The 24,188-nt window shown below is 39.9% G+C and overlaps 1 protein-coding gene and 2 long non-coding RNA genes across 5 annotated transcripts; 1 reads left to right on the top strand and 2 right to left on the bottom strand.

Moving 5' to 3' along the window:
• Nucleotides 1-227: 227 nt before the first annotated feature.
• On the bottom strand, nt 228-13,443 carry LOC143137643 (interferon a3-like). Of its 2 annotated transcripts, none has more exons than XM_076297915.1 (6): nt 8,762-13,443; nt 1,618-3,594; nt 1,419-1,493; nt 1,117-1,266; nt 770-844; nt 228-482 (listed from the first exon to the last, which is right to left on the bottom strand). In XM_076297915.1, the coding sequence occupies exons 2-6, from the start codon at nt 1,741-1,743 to the stop codon at nt 393-395; spliced, it is 516 nt and encodes a 171-aa protein (XP_076154030.1). In that variant the 5' UTR covers nt 1,744-3,594; nt 8,762-13,443; the 3' UTR covers nt 228-392. The 2 variants fall into 2 exon arrangements, with proteins under 2 accessions (XP_076154030.1, XP_076154031.1); XM_076297916.1 differs by lacking the exon at nt 8,762-13,443 and adding an exon at nt 3,770-5,122.
• Nucleotides 5,269-14,245, top strand: LOC143137644 (uncharacterized). 2 transcript variants are annotated; one of them, XR_012990042.1, is made up of 4 exons: nt 5,269-5,365; nt 6,303-6,396; nt 13,450-13,718; nt 13,806-14,245. It is a non-coding gene; the product is annotated as an uncharacterized LOC143137644 (long non-coding RNA). The 2 variants fall into 2 exon arrangements; XR_012990043.1 differs by having other exon boundaries at nt 5,351-5,365; nt 6,262-6,396.
• A 7,893-nt stretch (nt 14,246-22,138) lies between these two features.
• LOC143137645 (uncharacterized) lies at nt 22,139-23,790 on the bottom strand. The gene is made up of 3 exons (XR_012990044.1): nt 23,439-23,790; nt 22,690-22,809; nt 22,139-22,371 (listed from the first exon to the last, which is right to left on the bottom strand). It is a non-coding gene; the product is annotated as an uncharacterized LOC143137645 (long non-coding RNA).
• Nucleotides 23,791-24,188: the final 398 nt, after the last annotated feature.

Raw genomic sequence — 24,188 nt, 5'->3', positions numbered from 1 at the left:
GTATTATAAAATACACATTTCACAGAACGTCATCAGTCTGATGAATTAATCATTTTAACACCTAATAGATGTAACCTTCACCATCTCATGTTAACTTACAGGGCTCAGAAAATACAAACATATCTGTATCAATTGTCTGCTTTTGTTACAGAATACAATAAATAAATGCACAAAATAAATATTGTTATAGATAAATTAATTGATAACACCTAAATAGAAACATTTGTTAAACAAATAACAACTTTCACATCATCATTCTGATAAATAAATAATTGTAACACTACATAAACCTTGACCACCTCAGAATCATTTTAAGCAGAAAGTTCAGAGTGCATTAGTAGTCCTGGTGCATCCTCAGTCCTATTGGCTGTAGCTGTGGAAGGGTTTGGTGTTTAGAGGCGTGTGCTGGCCAGAAGGTCGACCTTCGTCAGGTGGCGGTGAACCTCCTTCCTGATCAGCTCCCAGGCCTTGGCCTTGTCCTCCTGAAATCACAAGTCACAACACTTACCATCAATATCAATATGCATGCGCCTCTGTGCGTGCATACATGTGTGTGTGTGTGTGTGTGTGTGTGTGTGTGTGTGTGTGTGTGTGTGTGTGAGAGTGTGTGTGTGTGTGTGTGTGTGTGTGTGTGTGTGTGTGTGTGTGTGTGAGAGTGAGTGAGTGAGTGAGTGAGTGAGTGAGTGAGTGAGTGAGTGAGTGTGTGTGTGTGTGTGTGTGTGTGTGTGTGTGTGTGTGTGTGTGTGGACAACCACACTCATCAGCTCACCATTTTCCCCAGTGTTTCATTTCTCAGTTTCTTGAAATACAGGTGCAGTCTCTTATTCCCTTTAGTCTTGCTAACCTGGAGGAAGAAGAAAGGAGTTCATGAAATCACTATGTCATTCATATGTTGGACAAAATATGTATAAGAAATATGTATAAGTATCAGTTAGTTAAATAGTTTCAACTGTAACATTTTACAGACACAGCTCCAAAGCTGCTAAGAAATAATGTTTCTGCACTAATATGCCTTTTAGTGTTCAGTCAGTATAATAACATTGGTGTTCACTGCATAGTAGTAGATGCTCATGATGACAGCATATAGAATATAGAAGGTTATTCAGCTGTACTCACACATGACTGAGTTGCCACCAGTTGTGTGTCCAGGGTGCTCATGAAGTTCTTCAGCTTCTTCTGGTCCCAAGCCACTGCATTGAGATCCTCATCCAGCAGGAGCGACACCTCGTCCAGCACCTGGGCTATGAACCAGGTGATCCTCTCAGGCTGTGGGGACAACAGGAGGAGTCAGTGACAAGACAACCATCCCAGAATTCAACAGGGATACCATGAAAAGAGTCCATCTCAGTTGTCATGAATGAAAAGCTACTTATTTTCAAGCATCTGTTTGTTTGTTTGTTGCTTTAGTTTATGCTTACCTGTGACTTTCTTGCAAGTCTGTACAGCTCATCGGGGAAATTAACTCCCACGCTGTCCTCTGTTATCTTCTCACCCTGTAAAATCACAGAATTAAAATTAGGATCTCAGGAGAAATGTGTGAATTAGTAAAAGTAGTCTAAAATCAAACAAAATGCTGAATATCAGAATATCAAAGGTGAGATTCAAAATAACACTCACCATCTCTTCCAGCAAGGTCAAATAGTTCCTGCTATACTGCGGAAATTTATGCTGCATCCATGGACAACCTTGGGTCAGATGCAGGATAAGCACCAAAAAAGTACACACACCAAAGAACGCCATCATTCTGATATTCTTGAACAAGCTTTGTAAATAATGTAGCTAAATAGCACAACTGCGCAAGACAGTGTTTACTGCTAAAACACAATACCTCAGATTGTATTCTACTGGGTTGTACTGCCATGGTCTGTGTTAGAATTTAATTTATACTCAGTATATGGAATTCAAAACTTACCTATTTCACTTTCCAGGTCCTTGATGTGCCAACCGCATTAGAAGTCCAAAGTGTGAGTCCAAAGGCTCCCAGCACGGGAATCCCTGCTGCAACGTCACATTGGCTCTGAATAATAAGCCTAGCTGATATCTGACAGCTCAAACGTGGATAATGTTGATCAATAATCACCGACGTGAATATTTTGGATGCATAAAACATCAACTAGCCTACATGAAATTATCGATTATTCGCCTCCACAAATGTTCCATAACCTTTTAACTTATAAGCATAGGCTATAGCCTAAACATTGGCCTGCATATTAGGCTATAACATTATTTGTGATCATTTGTGATAGCTTAATAATGTTCAGCCTATAGGCCTATCTTTAATTAAATTAGCAAATCGCAATCGCAAATCTCTACATTCTATAGGTGACGTGCAATTTGCTTTCATTTCATGCTGGTTCGGCCAACCATGAGAGAGTTGAGGTTACAGGGGAGTCACATCCAGGACTCCTTAGAAAAGCCACACATTTCGCAGGTACAGCCTACATGTTTCGGTGGTAAGAAGCCTATCCCTGGGCCTGACAGATGACGACCAGCATGTTGACTTCCGATAGCCTACGCCAACGCGGCATGCAACATGGCTACAGTAACCTTACAGTAGGGGCGGGACTTCCTGAAAGCGAAAGCTGAAAACCGAAAGCGCGTTTTGTCATTCGGATGATGTTGATGGAATGCCTGACATCATATGGTTCATTGGCCTACGTCATTTCAGAAATATAACAATAAATTAATTGTTGTTGTTGCTGGTATCATATTTAATGGCATTAGCCTGTAGGCCTATTTTAAGAAGCAGTGAGGCATAGCCTATCAATGTGGCAGGTCATGTGGTAGAGTTCTCCAGCTTTTTTAGGTTATTTGACCAGCATAGGAACGCCAAGGAAAGCAAGACACATTTATTTGCATATTTGCACATTTCATAAAGAGGGGTCAATTTGTTTTGCATAAACAAAAACAAAAAGTAATAATACACAAAAGCATAAAAGGGCTGTGGTTTAAATGTTTAAAAGGTAAAACACAATAGAATAATTAAAAGACATAAAAGACACAACATTATAGGCCTAGAATAACTAAAAGACAGAGAGCATAACAACTTCCGATTACTGGCACACAGCCAAAAATGTATACATATACACAACAAAAATACATGTTTCAATTGTCTACTTTTGTTACAGAACACAATAAATACATGCATAAAAAATATCTTTAGAAATAAAATAATTAATAATTAATACAATCTGAATAAAAAAAAAACATTTAACATACTGTTAAACAAATACCAACTTTCACATCATCATTTTGATAAATATATACAGACATAAAGCTTGACCATCTCAGAATCATTTTAAGCAGAAAGTTCAGAGTACATACAGTAGTTCTCAACTGTATGCTTCGCCACATCTCCAGTGACGGAAAAAAAAAAGCTAAACATCTGAAAAGGCTTCTTGTAATTTCTGGTGACGCTCCAACAACAGCCTCTTCAACATCAACTGGCAACTAAAAAAACCCACCCTCGGCCCTCTCAATTGCAGCAACAACAATCTGAGGCGATAAAGCATGACTCCACGATGCGTCATGCCTGACAATGCCTCTTAGTTGTTCTAAAACCACTGGAAGCTACGTCCTCTCGGGTCTTTTAATCTAGGAGGGTAAACACACAGACACACACTTATCACAAAGTGGATGGGTGAGGCCTAAAGTGATACGTTTCAGTTTATAGCAAACTGAGCAGTATCACACAGGAGTAGACCAGGAGGTGTGTGTACATTTTTGAACACATTTACACACATTTCTTAAGAATGAAAGTGCTACTGACCAGGACATAGTTGTTCAATAGTAACCTGATCTCAAAGAGGAAAACAAGATTGTGCAATCAGATTAAATTATGTACAATACAATATTTGTTCAAAACATTTCAGTAGCATTGGAATACATTTAGTACAAAACAAAATCAGGCTATAGTCCTGAGCCAGATTCAGGGTCTCTATGATGTATAATTATTTGTATTTATTTATTGTGGGCCAGATTAGCATCAAGGTTGTCTGTTATCTTTTGGTCTTCATCCAGTAGGCAATTAGGGTATCCCATTAATCTGGATTTGGTAATTCCAAAAAAAGATTTCATCTGGATCAGGGTGATAGATTGGCCAGATTTGCAGTGCTTCCAGAAAGATTCAGCATGTGTTTATCGCAAGACTATGTAGCTCTTAGGCTTCAGACTGATTTCTATGACTTATAATGTTGAGAACGGTGCCTCTGATGTAATGCTGTTGTACCGTGGAGGAACACGACATTACTTATCCGTTTTTGATGCACTGGGTGTACCACCTTAGTGCTGAATGGGCCCATTATAGAAAACTGATGTCTGAAAAACTGAACGGGTATCTTACGTCATGTTTCTTTAATGTGCTTAAAGTTAAAGTTAAAGGTAACCAAAAATCGAATTCCAATAAATAAACCAAACCTCAATTGAAAATCACAGCCCATAGCTCCCAACGCAAACTGTCAGTCCAAATCATCTCCCCTGTGAAGCATTCACCTGTTGTTCAAGTACCATAATACCAACTTCCTCAACAGTTTCTTCCTGAATTTATGATATAATTAGCATGTGTGGATAAAGTTTGAACAATAAATTATATATTATAAGTAAATAGTGGTGCTTAAAGAGAAAACGTCAGGGTAAGTGTGGCAAAAAACAAAGGGTAATGCACGTCTGAATGGATGCAGTGTGGTGTATAAAGCAAAGCAGAAGTCCAAAGCGGTCCAGTGAAGAGGAGGAATGCTGTACAACCACCAAGTAGCCCTTTCACGTCCCGGCCTCTTAAGTATAAGTAAGTATAAGTATAAGTATATATACTCTTTTGATCCCGTGAGGGAAATTTGGTCTCTGCATTTAACCCAATCCGTGAATTAGTGAAACACAGCACACAGTGAGGTGAAGCACACACTAATCCCGGCGCAGTGAGCTGCCTGCAACCACAGCAGCGCTCGGGGAGCAGTGACCCACTGGTCGGGGCTTGAACCGGCAACCCTCCGGTTACAAGTCCAAAGTGCTAACCAGTGGGCCACGGCTGCTCCCACAGGTTAAACCACCAGGTAGCCCTTTTACATCCCGGCCTCTTGAACCACCAGTTAGCCCTTTTACATCCCAGCCTCTTAAACCACCAGGTAGCCCTTTTACATCCCAGCCTCTTAAACCACCAGGTAGCCCTTTTACATCCCAGCGTCTTTAAACCAGGTTGCACCTGCCTGCTAGGCTCACCTACCCACTAGGCTCCACCCCTGCAATGCAAGCAGGAGAGGAAAAAAGACAGCAGACAGGGCCATAACAATATCCACTCATACATACTCCAGTTTTAGCAATAACCTTCTGTTTTGTCCTCTCCAGACATCAACTGATATCACACATGGCGGTAAGGTAAACTTAAACCTACATAATTAGGCCTACTTAACGTCAACTTATACGTACACATGAGCACAGGTGTTTGAACAAATGTGTCCTTTTCTAAATGAAAATGCATCTAAAGTTAAAAACATATATATTTTTATATGTTTAAACATGGGTAGTTTCATGTAAAACTTGACATTTCTGTGTAGCTGACCTCAAATGATGTGATGCTATCATTAATGACTAGACTTAGGAGCAAAGATTCTAGAACAGAGCTTAGGAGCACCTAGACAAATGGGGAAAGAAGTGCAAAAATACAAAACACATCTTTCATTTTCATCTTATTTGACGTTTCATTTTAAAACTACACCACTTAAGCACATTTTAGCAGCATGTTTTTACTGTGTGCAGAAAACCAAACCACACCAGGACATTTTGCAATATGTTAGGCTGCAATAGTGATGTCGAATAAGCAGAATTATCATAATTTTAATGGAAAATGAGGGTATCTGAACTATGGTCAAACATAAGTTTAAAAATATTGCTGAGCTGGTTAAACTTGTTTAGCAGAGGAAATACGGAGGAAATATGTAGTGAACCAAGAAAAAAAGATGTTGCCAGACAAGTTTCTAGCCAGCCTGCTTTTGCTGTGTCCTAACGTCTTGTGTTAATGTTATCTTAAAAGACCATTGTTCTTAAAAGATGTTATCACTCGAAAGGCATATCTTAAAATACATCTCTCTCACTGCAGCAAGGCAAAGCAGCTGCCTTCTGTATGGAACAGATCCGTAGAGTACAAAACTGTATAGGAAACATTATATTTTTTAACAATGGCCTCAGAATTATGCAATTGTTGTGGGTCAAGCATCATTTTTAAAGTTTCACCAAATCTAATTTGGCAACATCCTTTAACATGTTCAGATGCTATGGCTTTGAACATGTGTGCTGTTTCATGTACACAGGAGCCGGGGGACCTAATTGAGATAGACAGAAAAACATACCAGCACTGGGCATTGTTCATTGGAGATGGATATGTTATTCACCTCACAAACGATGGTACAGTACATCAATCCTGTATCTTTCTGTTGCCTGCACAGAGATCATTCCCTTCAGATAACATCCTGTAATGTCCTGGGGTCACAATTGTTTTCCTGTGAGCTATTGTATGTTGTGAGCTTTGCTGTAATCCTTTACAATTCAAATTCCATCTAGCCGTGAAGAATGATCCTGTGCTCTTCATTTAGGTTATATTTATTTCTAGTGCTTGATGTTGATGTTACGTAAGTACACCCACCACCAGCCATTTAATTAGGCAGGCCTACATCTTGCTAGTATCGGGTTACAGAGGTGTAAACGTCCAGCTTCAGAAAGTAAAAGTCCTGCCACAATTTGGTTCCAACCAGAGCCATATAAAGGTAGAGTTGCGACAACTCCATTGACGCTAATGTTCCATTTTTTCCCCAACAATGGCAGCTAATGGAAGCCTCAAATTCCCGGAAGTTAACAATTAATAATAGCAGCAGTGCAGTTACAGCAGTATAGACTGTTTGTAGCCAACATTTCAGACTCAGATTTACATTCCTTTGCCTCATCTGAATAATAATAATAATAACAGTAATAGTAGTAAAGTAATAGTAGGCTATTAGTAGCCTAATTATAATAATAAATGTTCGGACAGGCCTGCCCCCACTGCTTAAAAAAATCCTAGAGGAAACACTGTAAACCTTGCCTATCCCATTTCAATTAGGCAGCACTACACCACCACGAACAAGCTGTCATTAAGTTTTTGCGTTTAGTAGGCCTACAACTTTTATGACGTGACGTTTCTTGGGCATTTAGCTTCACCATCACGTCAAGTTGTAACGTATGCTGCAATGCTCATCTACGCTTTGGATTTAAATGGCTTAAAGGCAGCAAAAGTGGGATATAGTGCAACTGCTTCCCCAAAATAATTCCTCCATAACTGTGTATTTAATCATTTGATATGGATAACTTTCAGTGGACTAAACAAAAGGTAAAGATTTTGTTATCACAAGGCTAGCTGGTTCGTTATATGGCAAAGCATATAGCCAACTTTGTTTGCAGCAGTGAAGCTGAGTTTGTTGACATTGTTGGTAACTGTCAGGGAATTTAACCCCCAACATAGTTACAACACGTAGTATGGCTTTGCCCACAAACTCTACCAAGAGGAGAGCCTGCTAATGTAGCCTACGGAAGAATTCCTCACACCATCTCTGACTCTGCAGCCCAAAAGCTGTCTTTTATTAGCCTAGTAATCTAGACGCACCCTAGCGGCAGCAAATGGGCTAATCTAGCAACTCTCCATTGGCTCGAAAAATTAAACTTCTATCAGGCCAATCAAATCGTGTATAGAGTCGTTAGGCAGGCTTAACATAATGATTGATGGCAGAGTTGCATCGGTTTGGCTTGAATTCCCTGCTACTTGAAAACAAATAAGATAATGTTGCTGTTGGCGAACAGTGTGACGTGGGTTAAGCTTTTATTAAGTTGGCAAAAGTTTGAACTAGCCAACTAGCTCCGCTGGTGGGAAACACATGGTACTCATAGCTGTCCTATTGCGTGCAGAGGGAATTCGAAAGACAACCGATTATCCCGCCCCTCGGACTGAGCACACACACACACCATTCCACAGATATACAGCAAATACACAAAATAAGTGCGAACGGTGCCCAGACCCTACATTTTAATGTGGGTCTGGCTCGTCAGGCTAGTCTTTTATTGTAGGCCTACAGATGCACACAGAAAATAGGAAGCGAGACATAGCGACTTTATTGTAACATACTCTTATCTCACCCACACACACACACAGACAGGGTGCCGTTCCTGTCTGTCTGGGTGCACACTTGTACTCTCTGTTCTTAGAACTCAGCACAACAACATTTAACTTGAACTCTCTGTTCTTAGAACTCAGCACAACAACATTTAACTTGAACTCGCTGTTCTTAGAACTCAGCACAACAATATTTCAACAATATTACTGTTTTTTTTAATGCATTTTTTATGCATTCATTTTCATTGGCAAAAGCTAGTAGCCTGACGAGCCAGACCCACATTAAAATGTAAGGTCTGGGCACTCACCGTTCGCAGTGCTACAGTAGCCTATGTCGTCGGCTTATGACGATTTAGAAAAGGTTTGCCTTGCCTACTCTGTTTTATGAACTAGGTCTACTAACCTAAGCTACTATAACATAGTAACCTAAACAGAATAGCCTATGTTATGAACGTTCAGCCTTAGATTTTCGAAGCTGCCAGGTTATTGAAATGGATGGACCATGACATGGTTAAAACGGATTTGATAGCCTACTTCATTAAACATGAAACAACTTTAAACATTTTATTCTCTATCTCTAAGCTGAATACTATTGCATGTTCAGATAGGCTAACTGCCAAGTGACCTTACCGTGCTCCCAAACGTCTCCTGTAGCACTGTGCCTGCGTGCACCTTCTGAGAGTTCACTGAATGTATGACGTCACGGATTGGTGGCCGCAAGGCATTTCAATTAACACAGAAAATTGTTATTTTTGTAAATTTCTAATTTCACAAACTATTAATGAGACATTTTAGCGAATATTCACGTTGGAACTAGCGGAAGTATTACAAATTTTAAAAAGTAGCCTAAAAAACGGTCTTGTCAAAAGCAGTGTTGTAGTACTCGAGTCCGAGACTCGAACTCGAGTCCGAGTCATTAGCTAAATTTAGAGACTCGTGACTTGACTTGGACTTGAGCACTGATGACTCGAACTTGGACTCGGACTCGTGCATTCGCACTCGCGATGACTCGTCGAGGACTCGACTTTTTTTTGTAATATATCATAAGGCTATAATTGTAGTATGTCATTAGGCTATAATTTGCTATATGATTTTAATATCTAAATTATTCGTAATACTAATTTTAGTTCAAGGGAATGTTAGGCTACTGCTTCGTGTCGTAGGCTACATTGCAAGTCACATCATGTTCACATGCAAAGCAAACTAACGTTAACTTTAACACCAAAATGCCTGGAGATACGGCCGCCGCTATTTCAATGTAGTAGGCTATTGCCAGGCAATATTAGTTCTCATACATCACATAACATTACCTAAGATTACACTCAGCCAAGGCTAAACAACACACACTGCTGCTGGATAGCTGATCATCGTGACTTGCTGAACAGTGTTTTCCCTGACTGACGCGAGAAGCGAGGTTCCATTCATTCATTTTCATTCGGGGCGTGCCCTGCCGTGCTTCTGTCTGTTAATTTGCAGCAGGCTATTATCGGATGAAAGAAAAATAAACTAAACGTTTTCCCGATCAAGATATAGCATACTTCTTAATTTTGGTGTCATAAAATATAGAAACATAACATTAAATTGCCTAGTAGAGTGTCCATGTAGTGTCAATGTAGGCCTACATGTCTGCGCAAGTGAAACTGACAAACTGAACCTTTCGTGGGTAGGCCAGAAACAACTATATTTAAAACCACGAATGAACTGGATTACTGTTACTGTTCAAACGAGCGATTTGATAGCCTAATCCACTGCACGAAAAAAAAGGAAATAGCAACGTGTTCTATTTCTAACAGGTGAATATCGTAGCAAATAGTATGGCGAGGGCAGCTTAAAAAAACATTTATTTCACTCATCTCGCTGAAATGAACGTGGCCTGTTGCACAAATAAATTAATTAGGCAGATGATCTACATCTTCGTTAACCTAAAGCTAGTTTTCATCTCTATTGTTGACGTGAAATATGTCTCCATAGTGTCAGTGAAGTGATAACATAATTATGCAGTTGCCGGTAGCCAGTGTTCACGTCACGGGAGTCAGAAAGAAGCTACCAAGACGGGCCCTGCTCTGTTTCTGTCCCTCCCAAACTGCGCTAAAATTGTGTAGGCTATTTAACAGCCAGAATAAAAAAAAAAGCCCTTTTATGATCCACACTACCTCTTACAAAATAGGCCTATTCCAACGTTCATCTAGCTCTTGTGAAGTATGAACTTCTACAACACTGCCTATACAATTGTCAGCAGTCAGTAACAGCATAATGTGACTTAATGGCCTGTGTGATTGGGATGTGGATTGCTCATTTATTATGAGTAGGCCTATAGGCTATGGTATAGCTATGGTATGGTATTCTCTCCGAAATAATAAATACAACACATTGGGTTTGGCAAGAAATTTGGCAATACTACTTTCACACAAGTGATGGCACCCCTGCTTGGAGACAGAAGATTGTCCGTTTTGCTTTTAAGGATTTCATCTGCAGTGGGAAAAAATGGAACGACATGTAGGCTATGCTTACTTTAGTGCTGGACTTGGACTCGACTTGATCAATAGGGACTCGACTCGGACTCGACGTGGATCAATAGTGACTCGACTCGGACTTGACTCGGATGAGTAGTGGACTCGACTCGGACTTGACTTGGAATTTTTTTTTAATGACTTGGACTTGACTCGGACTTGAACACTGAGGACTCGAACCTGGACTCGGACTCGAGGCATAGTGACTTGACTACAACACTGGTCAAAAGGGCACTTGGACATCAAAGGGGCAAAAGGGCAGGTGCTAGAGCCCCTGTAGCCTGGTCATGTTGTAACCTGAATTGACTGAGACGCTGCTGCTGTGTTTCTGGAGTGGTAGTTGTTGGGCTTGCGTAACAGTAATGAACAGGAATGACTGGAGAATTTATGATATTGCTTGGTATGTTGGTATGTTGCTGATCGGATCATAAATGGCCATAGCAACAAACAGGAATGACTGAAGAATTTGTGACATTGGTTGGTAGTTGGTATCTAAATATTTGTTGGTATTTGTTGGTGTCTGCATTAAAGGCTTGCGGTTTGACTGGGTATGTTAATGATCAGATAATAAACCAATACAGCAATGAAGAGGATTGACTGAAGAATGTGTAGGTAGAGTATTTGTGGGTGCCCACATCAAGGGCTTACAGTTGGTCTGGTTATGTTGCTGATTGGATCACAAACTGTGGGAGCAAAGAAGAGGATGACCAAAGACTTTGGTGGTACTTCTTGGTGCCCTCATTAAGGGTTGTTGTTGTGTTTGTTGTATAGTTGCTGATGGGATCATAAATGGCCACAGCAAAAAAGATGATTAACTGAAGATATTGTTGGTATTTGTGGGTGTCCGCATCATGTGATTGCAGTTTGCTTGGCTGTGTTGCTGATCGGATCATAAACGGCCATAGCAAAGAAGACAAATTACCAAAAAATGTGTTGGTATTGGTTGGTAGACAACCTATCATGAGTGTGAAGGGAGCTGGGTCTGAGATGCCAGATACCACTGTTGAGCCTTCTGGAGGTCACTGATGAATGACAAAGACAAAAGTGCAAGTGAATATTTGTACCAAATTTGAAAAAAGCATTCCTACAGGCATTTATGATATATAATTTTCTCAAGAATGCAAGGTCCTTGACCTCGACCTTTGACCACCAGATTCAAATATTTGTTATCTGTGAGTCAAAGTGAATATTTGAATATTATGTCAGGGATTTTTTGAGATTTATCCACCACAAAGGGATATACATAAGGTCACAGTGACTTTGACCTTTGGCTACCAAAATGTAACAAGTTATTATTTGACTTTTTCTAGCCCTGAGATATGTTGGAGATATCACATTTGCAAATATTGGACCTACGGGAATACTGGTGTATGTCACCCAATGACATTTTGAGCTACCTTAAGGAATATATTGCACTCAGGACATTAAATCTAATAGCTTGGATTTGATCAGTAGACATGATCTAAATCTAATAGCTTGGATTTGATCAGTAGACATGATTAATGATAATATATCTCCATTTGTCCACCATAAATGACCTAAACATTATGTTTCAACCAATCATTGAAATAGATATGTATTTGAAATCACTGGCTGGATCACACTATTTAGACGGTTACAGCGACAAAAATAATAAAAAGGCCGAGCATTTTTCTTTTGATTTATAAAGTCCACGGATGGCCCTTACATGTGAAGAAAGAATGTTGAAAAAAGGAGGTTGCTCATCGGAGATATTCAGGTCTGAATATTGCTATTTTTTGGGTATTCGCCAAAAAGCATGTGACATAGTGGATACGTGCAGTCCTGGACTGACACCAGTCACACCTTACGCCTTGTAACTCCAGTTTTAAACTAACCTTGGATGCACCTTTGATGGCATGAATTGTTACTTTGCTGTGTTTAAATCTGACAGCAGGAGGGATGTCAAGATTTAATGCAATTTTGGGCCTTTTTTGAGGTTTTTTGGCCTAAAACAAGGACGGGGGCCTAACTCCCCCTAGGTTGTTTCAAATTTTTTACTATTTTGGCTTTTTGAGTTTTTAGGTGGACCCTTCAAACTGTCCAAGTTTCATCAAAATCGGTGACGTAGCATGTATCACCCCCCGCCTGGTCCTCTCATGGACACATTCTTAAGTGACACATACGTAAAAGGGAGAAAAAAAGGTCACCTTCCGATATTTAGCAGGCTACGGTCTGGAATATAATTTAATATTGTTGTAATGGTAGGATAACTACACAGTTAACACAATAATTACACTGTGTTATAAATATTGTATATCATTGCATTTATTGTCTGTCAATTACCCAAAATTGTGGCTCTGTCTCTCATTGAACAGTAGCTTATTTAATGCATTCTAATCCATTGTCAATCACTTCCGGGAACTTTTTGAAGATTACATGAACCACATGACCTTAACCCATTTTGAACACCCATTGTCGCAACTCTACCTTTATATGGCTCTGGTTCCAACCATTCACTTAATCAGCTTATTCTAATTATCACAGTTCTTAAGCCAGGTAGATCAGCTATAGTGAAATCATAGGTTGCACAGTTAGATCCAATAACAGCAGATTGTCATGACCATGTCTAAATCATAGACTGTAAGGTCTAAATGCCTAAATGCATTGAGTTGCTGCCCTGTGATTGGCTGATTAGATATTTGTGTTAATGCATAGTTGAACAGGTGTTTAAAGTGGCCAGTTAGTGTATGCTAAACAAAAAAAAAAATCATAACCATTAGCATGTCTTTGGTCCCTCCTCTGGTGCTAGAGTGTTTTAATGGTGCCATTGCCCTTTCCCTTCTTCAGACGATTCTTCTAGAAATGTTGCTGCCATTGGTGCATCATCTGCCTCCATCATTGCTGTTGTGAAGAAACAAAAACTGAAGGATGTAGCAGCTGGTCATGTATGGAAAGTGAACAACAGCCTGGATAAAAAATGGAAGGCAAAACCCTCAGATGTCATCTTGAAAAACGCAGAGCAAAGAGTTGGCGAGAAGATACGATATTGTCTCATCAAATACAACTGTGAGCATTTTGTTACCGAACTACGCTATGGCCAACCAAAATCCAGACAGGTATGTATGTCTCGTTTCAAATATATTACAACATTATTTAAGTATAGGCAAGTATTTCACTCTTAACACATTTATTTGTCTTCACAGGCTCAGACAGCAAAATTAGTAGCAGCTGGAGGCTCAGGTGTGGTTCTAGGTGTGCTTGGCGCTACTGTTGCAGTACTTGTTAGTGTTTTCTCTCCACGCACCTTCTAATCGAGGATAACAAGTACAATAACACCCTGTATGTAATCTCACAAACTGCACACTGCATCAGCAGCACTCACGTCATGTGTTATTGAATATACTACAGTGTAACATGGGCTAATGCATCAAATTAATAAAAAAAGTATAAAACACTAAAAGCCTGAAAGTAAACTGCAGTACACAGGAGTTAGAGTTTTTTTTTTTTTTAAATGTTTAATCTTAGTTTCATAATGAAAACAGTTTGGGAAAACTCCAACATTGAAGGGATAACCAACATTGTGTATACTGTAGATTGCTACTGCAATAAAAGCTGATTGAAGAATTAAAACATATTAAGCAAATAGATAACTGTAGTTTGTCTTTTATTTTTGTGGCAGTAGGCTAAGCATCTTCTTAATGTAATATTGTTATTTATTTATTATTATGGCCATTATTAAAATAATAATACAAGAGTTTTTGAACTTTAATGTCACTAATGTTGATTATTCAATGATTCATTTGAATTTAAATATTTAAAATACTTTCACAGCAAAAATCATATATGTAATTAATTTATATATAAACAGCAGCCGTGGGGCCGTGAGGCAGCTGTGGCCTACTGGTTACGGCTTCGGGCTTGGAACCGAAGGGTTGCCGGCTCGATCCCCGACCAGTAGGAATGGCTGAAGTGCCCTTGAGCAAGACACCTAACCCCTCACTGCTCCTCAAGTGCCGCTGTAGCAGGCAGCTCACTGCTCTAGGTTAATGTGTCCTTCACCTCACTGTGTGTTCACTGTGTGTTCACTAATTTACGGATGGGATAAATGCAGAGACCAAATTCCTTACTGTATATGCCAGTAAACTTGGCCTAGAAACCTGATTTACATTTATATATATATTAGGGCTGTCAATAGATTAAAAAAAATGAATCTAATTAATTACATACTCTGTTATTAATTAATCTAAATGAATCACATATATGATTTTTGCTGTGAAAGTATTTCAAATATTTAAATTCAAATGAATCATTGAATAATCAACATTAGTGACATTAAAGTTCAAAAACTCTTGTATTATTATTTTAATAATGGCCGTAATAATCTATGATATGACCTAATATGTTGAGAAAATAAATTCAAAAGTGCTTCAGGAAGAATTTTTTTTTTCACAAGGTATTTCAGGCCACAGATATGACCTAGGGGACACAATGAAAATAAAGTATCACTCCCCTCAATGTCAACACTATTTCTTTGCAATGATGTGCGACTTTAGAGTTGATGAACTCCGGTGATATACAAATTCTTTGCTGCAGACATTGCAGAGGGTTTTATTTTAATCACTTTATTTTTATCAACACCATCAAGCCATTTTTGAAAAGTTCCAATTAATGATCTAAGGCAGCACATTTTCATCTCTCTCCTTCATTTTACAATCTAATGGTTACTGACTACAACGGCTCGGGGTCAAAGGTCATACGGAATCGATTAATCTGCGTTATTTTTTTTTTATCTGTTATTTTTTGTCAAATTAATCAATTGAAATTAATCAGTTATTTTGGCAGCCCATATATGAGCACACAAACATCAACAAGTAAGAGCAGAATCAATAACAAAAGACAAGAGGACTGGCGTCAAAGAACAGGGCATCTTATTACTACCCTACTCCCTACTATTGGCTCAGAAATTAATCATACAGGCTATGCTTCCCCAAATGATCAACAAAGCAGTCAGGTCGTGGAGCTGTTGCCTTTTCTTCTCGTTTGACGCATTCAGTTAAAGTTAGGCCAGCAGACAGGAGACCCATCGCACATAACGCAGTAGGGTCTTTCACCACTAGAGGGCAGTATAGTCTCAACCCATTGTATCTTCCCCCGTCCACAGTCGCTGTATGTCACCAGAACCAGAACAACCGCAACCTCAAAAATCCAAAAATCCTTATATGTTATTATTAGTGTCATTGACTAAACTGGACTGTAAGATGTCAGCCTAATGTCAGCTACGTACTGCCTTCAGATAATGACAGCTGCTGGGCACTAGTATGATCTAGTACTAATGAATTGTAAAATAAAGAAAGTATTTTCTTACATAGCCTACTTCTCTGAGTGTGAGTGCAGGGGAGTGCTTCATTAGGCCTACAGTTACAGCCAGAAGTGAGTTAATTAATTGAACATATGGTTTAGGTGGTCAATTCAGCTGTCCCTAAATAGTATAGCCCAAGATGTATCCGCTGTACAATGCGTTTCTCGATCTACAATATGGGCCTATGTACACCTTATGATGCACCAAAGTCAGTAGGAAGGTGGGGCATGTCTTAATGTATATTAATTGACATCTAGAGGCTATAGGCTTTCAGAAAATATGTGGTTTAGGTGGTCAATTCAGCTGTCCCTTAATGGTATAGCCCAAGATGTATCAGCTGTACAATGCGTTTCTCAATCTACAATATGGGCCTATATTTAGCACAGCGACAACCATATCTAGCAAAATCACAGTAAAAGTAATGCTACAGTGACGTAAAATACCTGCCAATTGTCCTTTGTATCCACCGCTGCAGTAGACCATGATGTGAGGATGCACTCCGTAACACAGCTGTTAATGGAAGCAAGGACTGAGGTGTCAAGGCCATCATGCTTCAGCCTCTTCAGGAAGTAGACAAATGAGTAGCCAAACAAGGACAAACAAGGCCTTGCTTACATACTGGCTGTCTTGTAGTTTGACACCACTCTCCTTTCTGTGAGTTTTCTGCTGGAGTCATATAATGAAATGCAACCCATACATCAGGATATCAGGAGCAAGGATCTGTGAAAACATAAGTGGGGGGGGGGGGGCGGACGGACGGACGGACATAAAGATATGTCGAGAAAACATATAGCAGGACCATCCCTAAACAACACATCAGGACACCTTTCTTTCCTTTTTCATTTGATCACTACTGCAATTCATAGACATACGCACTCATTTCGATAATTTAACCAGAACTTTCTGGGAACCATAAATTGTTAGCTGGGTTGTCCGTCTTTTACCCTTATAAGACCATTGACTAAGAAATTGCACTAATTTCGCGCGATTCTAGTTGTTTTATAGCATGAAGGAGTTTTAGTCAGGATAAGTAGGCCTATCCCTATATTTTGTTCGAAACAACAACAAAAAAACACCTTTCCCGATTTAAATTATTCGTTTTAGCCCGTCCCTGCTCAGTAATTTCCGTTTCAGGAAACGTACACTAACACATCTCACCACCTTTCCCGATTTAAATTCTTCGTTTTATCCCGTCCCTGCTCGGTAATTTCCGTTTCTGATTGGATTCTGGGATCCCAATGTGTTCGTATCGTGGTCAACCATGTGAATCGATGATAACAGCCTTCTGAACCTGCTAGAAGGTGTAGATGGCCCCTTCTAACCCATAACTATGAGGCTGATTACGATTGATAACGCCCATTCAATCGAGTGATAACGTTCGAAGCGGGTGTGCTGTTGGCGGGTTGCAACGTACGCTCATCAATACGTCATCGACACGCCTCTTTATGCAGACAGGATTCGATCCCCATTTCGCGCCCATAGACATGAACTACGACGAAGTATCTTGCTCCGCCTTAACAATCTTTGTGGATACTCTTTGGTCTCATGACGTCACTGTAGCTTTACGCCGCCATCTTTACGACCGATTCGGGCAGCTCAGCCGCCCAGTGGTCACACAACAGCTGACCGTCTGACAGCTAATAGCTGATAACCCACCACAAACTGTTCCCATAAAGTCACAATCGCCTCGTTTCCATTCCCTTCATGTTCTTTCAATGAGTATACACCATGAAGTGTATAAAATACGTATAAACACATCTTACATTAAAGGACATTATCCAGATTAATGACAGCTAGCTGTGAGCTAAATGATACTAAAATGAGTGGTAGGCTAGCTTGCTAGAACTCACTACACGTAGTAAGAGTAAACTACCACCAAAATCATACATTTTAAATACTTACATTTCCCATGATTAAATATAAATCCTTGGTGGCCAGGTGCCGCACTTTCACGTTTTTGACCCATCCAGCCACAGCATATTGATAGGCAGGGGAGCAGTTGAAACACTTTTTAATTAGGTCTAAACGTAATTTAGCCTACAAACCGATCGTACCACACTGAAAGCTAATATTTGTTTATAACCTACATCTGTCCTCTGTCAAATACAAATGCATTTCCAGCTTTGAACAAACCCGTTCAGGAATTATTACAGCAAAAGTGGGACGTGCGTTTCATTTCTCCCTCCTCGGGACAGTTGAAACAACATAAGGGGACGAATGAACATAGGCCTAAGACTACAATAATATAAAACGTCCCACAACTTCAAAATTTTACTACATATCATGAATGGTTGGCCTACTCCCAATAGGGGTTATTTTAGATAGATTGTTGCAGGGCTATAGCCTCTTCGTGCATGTCTGATAATCATCGTGAAGCGTAGGCTACGTGTAGCCTATGAAGCGGTTTTTTGAAATATCATGCCCTGGATGATTCTGCGATGTTTATAGCTAGAAGGGTAAGCTTTCCCATTTATATCATGTTTATATTGTTGGAAATGTCGTTTCACTAGGTTTTTACGTGGGTTAGGCCACGGCATATACAAATAAGTAGGCCTAGGCTTAACGATCCACCGGCCGTCAGTCTCCATGGATAACATGGGAAAACTCGACCACCTGGGCCCAAATGCATTTTCATCTTCCTAAAACTGTTTTTCCATGTCTCACCTCCATAAATGATTGTTTAAACACAGATATTTGTGCATTTAATTAAAATACATGGAGTTACAGGTCGGGACGATTGAAGATTGAACATAGCCTAGGCCTAGCTTGTTTTGCTTTCCATGTAAACAAGCATGCGATATGAAAGTCTGGGATTGTGTCTACTGAATAAGCAAGTCCAACCTTTAAATGAAAAATACTCATTAGGCTAACAATCAAAAAATAACCTCTAATTAAGTTTACTTTTGCGCATCAAAACTCGTTTATCGCCTGTAACTCCGTGATACAATGACATAGCAGGAAGATATTTGGCTGATAGACGGATGTTAACATGCTCTTGACCGAAGGACGTTTGTCTATCATCATTAGCCTACACTCGGAGAAAACTGGAATGTTTCATTCGTCCCGTGTTTCAATCGTCCCAGCTCTCCTATAGACCTCTCCAGAATATATCCCGCCTCCTAACATCCGTATCCATCCAACTTCCGGGCGTGGATTGTCTATGGGAAATAACATGGCGTTTTGAAAGATCGTACCTGTCAAACTCTGTAGGTGACAAAGTAGAAAAAGCTGCTGGGCAGATTTGCCTACACACTTCTGCCATCTAGTTTCCACTGGATTTTTTGATTTTCGGTGCCGTTTGAGTAGTATAGTCTATAGTATACTACTTAAACGGCACCGACAATCAAAAAATCCAGTGGAAACTAAATGGCAGAAGTGTGTAGACCAATCTGCCCACCAGCGTTTTCAACTTCGCTACCTACAGATGTTTTACCGGTATGATATTTCGAAACGCCATGTTATTCCCCATAGACTATCCACGCCCGGAAGTTGGATGGATACGGAAGTTACGGAGGCGGGACTTATTCTGGAGAGGTCTATACTCTTGAATGCCTTCCACTGTAGCCTATGGGGAGGGGTTATGAACAAGATGTAGGCTAGGCCTAGCCTACTGTATATATCGCGGAAAGCCAATTGGGCAAGCCTGGGGCAGATCACAAGGGACAAAATAAATCTGGGGGTAACAAATAAGGATCGGAGCCTAAAATTCAAACTTTCTCTCTCTCTCACACATTCAAATGTGCAGTGTGGGCGGCCATACTGGGCGAGATCGGTCGTAAATATGGCGGCGTTCTATTTGATAGTGACGTAGATGGCACTTATGAATTGACATACTTTGTAGTTTCCCACCCCTCTGAGGTACAGTAGGTCGTAGGGGGGTGTGGCTTGGGTGTGGCAGGGGTTGGTTCCCGCGCTGAAGACCCCTTAAGTGTTCATGCAGCCCCTCCTCTGCCTCTTTTGCTACTGTCCTGAGGCAGAGGTATGTGGAGTCTTGCATACAATACATCATATCTTTTATATACTTGTATTACACATTTTTCACATAGAACTGTTTTCTGGTGTTACACACCTTATATACGAGTTACGTTTGTTTAATCACTGTTTTTATGTTAGCTCGTTACACAATGCATATTACCTCAGTTTTACATGCTACAGTGTGCTAACGTGGCTGCAGGTGTAGCGGCGTTAACTAGTTAGCTTACAGACCTTCATACTGGTGAATTGACTGAATGTATTTAAACGTGGGTTACCTGTTTGATTGGCAGGAGCTGTGACGCGACTGGCTCGCTCCCTGCCTGATTTGTGTTTGTTTTGTCATATTCCAGGTATGCCATGTTTGTTTTATTGTGTTATTGTCTTTTCACATGTACTTTTATGGCGATTCACGCAACTGCGTGTCTCGTGGGTTTGCCGCGCTCTATTTTGCTACTAGGGGAGTTCGACTTGCGGCAGATCTGTGCAGATCTGACTTGATGTGATGCATGCTGGGTTGAACACAATGCATACTGGGATGGACGCAATGCATACTGGTTAGAAATTCTGTCCGACTTCTGTCAGCCGGGGATGGACTTACCACCGTGACACCATGTCACATGCACTGTAAAACCCGACAAGTTAATTGAACTCAAAAAAATTGGTGAAACCGATTACACAAAAAAATTTAAGTAATAGTAACTCGGTTTTGCTAAGTCAAAGAAACTTACCTTTTTTAATTAGTCTTCACTAGCAAATTTTGAGTGTGTTCAACAAGGTTTTTTTAAGTTAAAGAAACATCAACTACATGAGTTCACGGTAATTAATAAAATTAAGCTTAGATAGCTTAATTGGATTTATTGATGTCAGCCTGAAATATTTCATTTTGCTTCAACCAATTCTTTAAATTAAATTTAAAACTTAAAAGTTTTAATTTCCAGAAAGTTGAACAAACTTGTCAATTTTGATTAGTTTCAACTAAGGACTTGAAAGAAAATTATTAAAAAGGTTGACAAAGGCCAGTGAAATTCTTCTTAATCTTTTATTTTCATGTAAACCATGGAAACAAATACAGGTTGGAGTTCAGAACAGGGCTGTAGTGGAGGCTAAATTCAAATAAACACAGTTTAGATCAAGGGCATAAAGACTAGATAGATAGATAGATCGATAGACAGATAGATAGATAGATAGATAGATAGATACTATCTATCTAGATAGATAGATATATAGATAGATACTTTATGACAAATGCCTGACCAATGCTAGGAAATTCAACAATCATTTCAATCCAAAACAACAGGAGTCTTCTTTGGGCAGAGGGATGCATTTGCACTGTTCGTGCTGATCAGAATGAGTTCAACAGTAAGGTCCTCAATATCTGGGAACTCCGATTGAGAGACCTGAAGAAATGAACAAAGAACAATTGTGTGTTAATTGAATATCTAATAGGCATTACATGTCAAGTGATACCATGTCATATTAAGTTTAACATTTTATCTTCAAACTTTTCCAGGGCAGTTGCATTATTGAAATAATTACTTGAAATAATACTAAGTAACTTCCCTGGAGTTTCTTGGTGAAAAAACAAACAGAAAAACAAAAGCTTGAAATGTAACTCCAGCGTTATTCGACACATAGCCCTGTTGTTCGAGGTCACGGCTGTTCGTAAGAATAAAATTAAAAGAATTAAAAAAATTGGTGCAACATAGACTGAGTAGTGGCCCAGCAGCTATTGATAACCTACCAGGGAATTTGGCTTTAGTTTCAGTTCAGTTCAAATGCCTTGTTAGGTTAGTTTAAAGGGGTGGTTCAGGATTTTGGACATAGGACCTCATTTCCAAGTTACCAAGTGTGATATTACATTAATACACAGGATTAGGTGTTATAATCCCTTGTGCCAAGATCCAAGATAAAAACACAAGTTGGAGACCGTTTTCAACACGTTTCATCCAGTCCTTCTAGTTGCAGAGTTCGCAGGTGCTAGGCTGGCGCGAGTCAACAGTATGTGTAAGCCTGCCACTAAAAACAGTCTTACCCACTCCATAGTACACCGAGGCAAATAAATATAACGCCTGAATAGACGAGGACTGGGTGAAACGTGTTAAAAACGGTCTCCACTGATAAATAACACACTTGCTAACTTGGAAATTAGGTCCTATGTCCAAAATCCTGAACCACCCATTTAAGCTGCTGGACCAGTATTTGCTTTATGTTGTATACTCAATTTTCTCATTGTTTTTCATTCTAATAGCATGCGTTGACCTCGAAACAACAGGCCATGGGTCGCTTAATGCCACAGTTACGCTTTAACTGTCATGTCAATAGAAAACATACTTACTTACATCCCATGTCTTTAGAAAAGTGGCATCATCCTCATGGAGGTAGAAAGGAAGGCCACGGAGCGCCACAGCACGTCGGATATTTACATCTGAGGATCCCTGCATGAGAAAACAAGCCAGTTAATAACTACAAAATGCAATTCAATAGGATTACCTTTCTTTGATAGTACAGCTTCTGAAACCAAAGCATTCTTTTTATCTTAAGTCCATGGAGGAGTTGTAATCTACAAGACCTCTGCTTTCAAAGGGGGTCAAGCACTCTTAGTATGTGGAAACAGGGCCATTGTTAGTAGGCGGTGTGCAATTTCGAGCAAAAACTCAAAATAGGGGGGTAAGTGTAAAGATTTAAAACACATTTGGTCAGAACCACACATGAAATGAATCTATTCCAAGTATTTGTACAAAAGAAATGCTTACCTGGGATTCCAACATGATTGCAGGCCACCACCGAACCAATAGGCTATGTCTGCGGGGAAGGACGTCTGATATGATCTCCTTCCTTCTCAATGCCAATGTTGTTTGCATCAACTTCTGAATCTGTGAATTGAAGGACGAATACACATTTGAACATACTGACAATCTCTATTAGGACAATCCACCATCTCATGATGTCGCTTTAAATGCCACTTTAAATGCATCCTTAAATGGCCGAGAACAGTTTGCACATTAAATGGTTGTTTTCAACTACACAGCTGACATGCGAATAATACACATTCTGACTGAGCATGAACTGTGTGTGACCGTGTCAAATGAATTTAGGCTACTGACTTAAATGTGCAGACAGTCAGTAACATGACAGTGGACTAACGTTAATGGAGGAAACATTGCTAACATGCTGTAAACGATAATGTTGCAGGACCTGTGCCCTGTTATCAAGCAGTGCACCACAAAGCTTGCACTTCCAAGCTATTGTGTTAAATAGTGCTAACGGGGGTTAATTAGTTCATATTTTTAGTACTCACATTGGCAAATTGAGTTAGATCGCTGGCTGATCCAGCAAGTGCTGGCATACAGCAGCCAAATTCTTAGCTGCTAGTGCTAGCTAGTTCTAACCGGATAAAGTTACGTCACGTAGCCTAAGACAATATTTTCAAACATTCGGGTTTTTAAACAATATGATAAAGGACGTGCTTTAGGGTCAACATGCACCTCACTTTTCCACTTACGTTTAATTGCGGTTTTTCTCTCTTCTCGTCGTCTCCTCTCTCGTTGTCTATTTTCACTGCTCTTGTTCTCGTCTCTTGTCATCTGGTGGTCGACCGTTGGCGGCGTCGCTTGTCACTCGGCGTTGGTGCTGTACACAAGGTCCATGTATGGCAGAAGATCCGCCTACAAATTTGCTACAATTTGCGAAGTTTCCCACGCTTTCTATTTTTTCAAATTACTTAAAGCGGATGAGTGCTGTCAACTTAAAAGTTCAAATTTGTTCAAGTAACACAGACGATTAGAGTACTATTAACTTTTTTTCATTTTTGAGTGTTTACAAATCAAAAACATTGTTTTACTTGTACTGTTCGGTTTTACAGTGTGGCCTTAAAATATCGCGGGAGTCTTACCTAGCGTTCATGCATAGATATATACACTAGATGTCGCCTTCTGCTTCTCAGCATGCGTCAACACCGCCGCCATCTTTGTACAGGGATCTGAATCGCTAAACTAGTTCTCCTGTATTGTCAGCGTTACCTATTTAGCGACGTTTGGCCATCCCCAGCGATAGAAAACCTTTTTAGCGATTAGCGACAAATTTGGGAACTTCTCACAATGATGGCAGATCGGCTTCTTTGTTGTTGAAACGTAAGAAAATCACCTTTCATGGCTTTGTCATTTATGAATTCAGCTACATCTCGTTTGCCCATGGCACTGACCCATGATTATAAAAGTAACGACTGGCGTAGCCTATGTAGTAGCAGAGGTAA

This window comes from Alosa pseudoharengus, unplaced genomic scaffold, assembly GCF_046254945.1.
Source record: "Alosa pseudoharengus isolate Yale_2024_CS ecotype anadromous, Long Island Sound unplaced genomic scaffold, YU_APseudo_1.1 YU_APseudo_1.1_scf_21, whole genome shotgun sequence".
NCBI lineage: Eukaryota > Metazoa > Chordata > Actinopteri > Clupeiformes > Clupeidae > Alosa > Alosa pseudoharengus.
The sequence above is the reverse complement of the archived record's forward strand: the minus strand, read 5'-3'. Positions and strand labels throughout refer to the sequence as shown.

Excerpts from the sequence above, each read along its gene's own strand:
- LOC143137643 (XM_076297915.1), bottom strand. The coding sequence starts at position 1,743 with ATGATGGCGTTCTTTGGTGTGTGTACTTTTTTGGTGCTTATCCTGCAT. Across the intron at positions 1,494-1,617 it reads TGACCTTGCTGGAAGAGATG|GGTGAGAAGATAACAGAGGA; the intron begins GTGAGTGTTATT and ends GTGATTTTACAG. Across the intron at positions 845-1,116 it reads TGGTGGCAACTCAGTCATGT|GTTAGCAAGACTAAAGGGAA; the intron begins GTGAGTACAGCT and ends TTCTTCCTCCAG.